General features: G+C 40.1%; 1 protein-coding gene across 1 annotated transcript; it reads left to right on the forward strand.

Moving 5' to 3' along the window:
* Positions 1 to 1,618: 1,618 nt before the first annotated feature.
* Positions 1,619 to 3,434, forward strand: LOC147445629 (uncharacterized). The gene is made up of 2 exons (XM_086526080.1): positions 1,619 to 2,408; positions 2,871 to 3,434. Exons 1-2 carry the CDS (start codon positions 2,125 to 2,127, stop codon positions 3,289 to 3,291), a joined length of 705 nt encoding a protein of 234 aa, XP_086382206.1. The 5' UTR covers positions 1,619 to 2,124; the 3' UTR covers positions 3,292 to 3,434.
* The last annotated feature ends 240 nt before the right edge of the window (positions 3,435 to 3,674 follow it).

Here is a 3,674-nt window from a genome sequence, read left to right on the forward strand (position 1 = left end):
GAAAATTTGGGATCTTAATAGCTTAATCTGCAATAATGTTCACCTGTGTCCTTGGTCGGCCAATTCTAGGCCCAATTTGCAATGCAATGATTACACTCACCAATTTGTAGCTTTGACAATCTCTTTCAGTTCATCTATGTTCTCTGGCTAAATTGCAACAACACTTTCAAAAATTGGCTAGAACATTGATGTTTTCCACCAAAGGGGTTAAGATCCACTTGGGAGGTTTTTTCAAACTTTACACTCGCCAATTTGTAGCTTTGACAATCTCTTTCAGTTCATCTATGTTCTCTGGCTAAATTGCAACAACACTTTCAAAAATTGGCTAGAACATTGATGTTTTCCACCAAAGGGGTTAAGACCCACTTGGGAGGTTTTTTCAAACTTTCTAGGCCAAATTCTGAGCTCTATCGAGTTTCACAACTCGAATTTTGCTAGTTTTTCACAAAAAAAGGTTAAAGCTCATCCTCAATTCATAGTTATTGGCTCATGAACACTACTCTAATGGCCAAATTTCACTAAAATCTAATGTTTGAATTGGGTTTTAGAGGTTTTGATTCTACCCCGTTGAGTTTTGATAGTTTTTCTATGTGTTTTTGAATCTTTAATCAGCTAGAGTTTTGATCAGCTCCGCAAATAGTTTTCTCTAGTTTTATGCTTGTTTGCTTGCGTGTGTGACTTTGTCTGTGGATTATTTAATCTCATTTTTTTATTTTTTTGGATATTTTTTGTCAAGTTTATGATTTCTTTATAGTTTTTTATGATTTATTGTGTAATTTTTTAATGATTTATTGCTTCTTTAAAAAAGTTTTTGAATCTTTCATTTTTTTGTGACTTTTTTGGTTATTTTTTATAATTTATTGGACTTTTGTGTGATTTTTCTATTTATTGAATTTTCTTCTTGCCTTTTATTTTTTTGTATTTTTGATGAACTTTTTATTTTTTTCCTAATATTTATATGCTTTTTTCACATCCTTCTTTATTATTTTTCTTTGATATTTTTTTGTTTTAATGTTTTTTATTGATTTTTTTGGTAAATTTTTATTATTTATTGACAAGTATTTGTTTTTCCTTTTTAATCTCTCTAATTTCAATCACCTATGCTTGCATCTTGAAGGTGTGTGGCAGTACACAAGATGCTGATATGGGTAAAATAATTCAGAATGATACTAACAGTCACTCACGGGTTGTTGGAAAGAAGCGTACTACTTGACACTGCCGTTGTTGACATGTATGCCAACTCTTGGAATGCACTGATTGTGAGATCTAGTGATGAACAAGGGTAGGGCAAGGAAGTCCTAGGCTATTTTCAATGGATGCAAAGCGAGGACATCTTTCCAGATGAAGCCACCTATGATTTCATCTTGAAAGCATGTAGCACTATGCAAGACCGTGATATATGCAAAAGAATTCTCAATGATATTTTTAACCAAGTGCCATTGAGGAAAAAAAATAATGTATGGCAATCCCTTGGTCAACATCTATGCCAAAGATGCTTGAGGAGTTGTCTATGCAGGATGTCATCTCTTGGAGTCTAGTGATTTCTATCTATGCCCAATAAGGGTCCAAAAAGATCTGGGCTGTTTTCAATGGATGCCAAGTGAGAGCATCTCTCTTGATGCATTACTATGCTTCAATCTTGCATCTTGAAGGCATGTGGAACCACTCTCTCTCTCTCTCTCTCTCTCTCTCTCTCTCTCTCTCTCTCTATGCCTTAACAGAGGAACGCTCGAAGCCCTAACAGAGCCTTCTCTGAGTCTCATGGGACTCCTCTTGCGCAAGGGGTAGCCCCAAGGGGAGGTCTCAAATAAGCCACAGTGCAGCCCCCCCTTCTCTCTTGCCAGGCAGTACCCAGATCAACTACAACAGTCGCACCTGAGCTCGCCACTGTCTAGTGTACTTGCTACTTGCTCAAAATCCTTCTCGCTAGTGAACGCCTCAGGTGCACCAAGCCTTGGCCCTAAAACTTGACGCCGATCTGCTCGCTCCAGAACTATTTTGACTTGCATTCCAGAGGCTTGTCGATTTACCCTCTCAGATTTTCAAATCCATTAAGGTTGTTTGGCCCCCATTCCCGCCTCTAGTGAAGGACTCTGAATCTCCAACTCACTTCTTCAAAACAAGATGCAACAAGGGAGGTCATCCACACCAATCAAACCGATACCCCTCTTTGTGTCTACACCACGGGTGGATCCAATAGATCTTCTACGTGAGCAAATTCGACAACTCAAAGATGAAAACACGGAACTCAAGGTGCATCTTGCGGCCTTGGAGACTCCTCTCACCGTTTTGGAGTCACAAAAGCATGTCAACACCGATCATATTCTTGCCAAAGCAAAGGAAGTTGAGAAAATGCTCACCTCAAGCGTGGCAAACCTTGCCACTCAAGTCAATGAAGAGCTCTTGAGGTGTGTGGCTATAGAGTCCTTGAGATTTTCCTTGCTCATGTGATGGTTAACACTAATCAATGCTTAATTCTCTTTCACTATGCCTCTCTCATGCTTCTTATGATTGCCTATGATGCTTTGATTAGCTAGATCGTAACTAATCAATAGTTAATCCCTCTCTAATCTTGTGTGATTGCCCTCTTTTGCTTGTGTGTGCATGTAGATTTGATTGGAGTGTGGTTCTCGATAGATCTATGTGTGTGCGCTTGTGATTAGTGTGTTGCATGATAGGATTAGTGTTGTGTGTGTCTTGCAATCATTAGTGTGTGTAATTGGGTTGATTAGAGGTGAAGAGAAGTGGATATGGAGATTGCCCATCATTGTGGCTTAGCTCTTCCATAGGCCGAGAAGCTCACCTCATAGAGTCACCATTTGTGTCGCCATGATTAGCTCACTAATTGTGTGAGTGTTTCCATGCCCTAGCCGGGTAGCTCATCCCTCCAGATTGATAATTTTGTTGGTCATTGGAGCTATGAAACGATGGGACTCCCATCACTTAACCAAGCTCAACCAAGCTATTCACCCGACCGAGTTTGATCCCAACACAATCGAGAAGGTCCATCATGACCACCGCACCAACCAAGGCAACCTTGTATTCAAAAAAAGAGAGGCACGCGTAGCACTTCTACAACAAGCTCGACTACTCAAAGGCTCCAAAGTGTGGATAAGCAAGGCCTTGACCCCCGTTCAACTCAAAATCGAGACACAAGAACTTCAAGAGATGCTTGAGCAGCAGGTAAATGGGCCGTCTACCGAGGTGGTAGGGCCATTATTGAGGAATTCGGGTTCCAAGAACTCCCATACCACCCCTTCCCTAGCCACCATCCCCGCACTCCCTAAGTGACATACGTCACAATTTTGTTGTATCCGCATCTAGTCATGTATCCAATGTACCCTCTTGATAAGAGGAACCATGTATGCTTTCTTGGTCCCATAGGTCATATTTGACCTCCGAGGACGATAATGAAATATATATATATATCTATCTCTCTCTCTCTCTCTCTCTCTTTCTCCCTCTCTCTCTCTCACTCACTCACACACACACACACAAACAAGCATAAACACCCACTTTTTGTATATGTACCTCTCAGGCTCTTGATACCCACCACTTAGAGCTCTAGTAGTGTTTCTATTTATTTAGTTTCTTTATTTTCTTTTATCTCAACCTTGTATCAAATTCAATGATGTAACTTGCTGGTCTCATAGGTCAAGGTGGCCTTTAAAGTT

The sequence above is a fragment of the Adiantum capillus-veneris genome, chromosome 12, assembly GCF_014529385.1.
Source record: "Adiantum capillus-veneris isolate H3 chromosome 12, ASM1452938v2, whole genome shotgun sequence".
Classification (NCBI taxonomy): domain Eukaryota; kingdom Viridiplantae; phylum Streptophyta; class Polypodiopsida; order Polypodiales; family Pteridaceae; genus Adiantum; species Adiantum capillus-veneris.

Bases quoted from the DNA above. Each gene is read 5' to 3' on its own strand.
- LOC147445629 (XM_086526080.1), top strand. From the start codon at position 2,125: ATGCAACAAGGGAGGTCATCCACACCAATCAAACCGATACCCCTCTTT. The intron at 2,409-2,870 runs GTGTGTGGCTAT...TCCATGCCCTAG, and splicing joins GTCAATGAAGAGCTCTTGAG to CCGGGTAGCTCATCCCTCCA.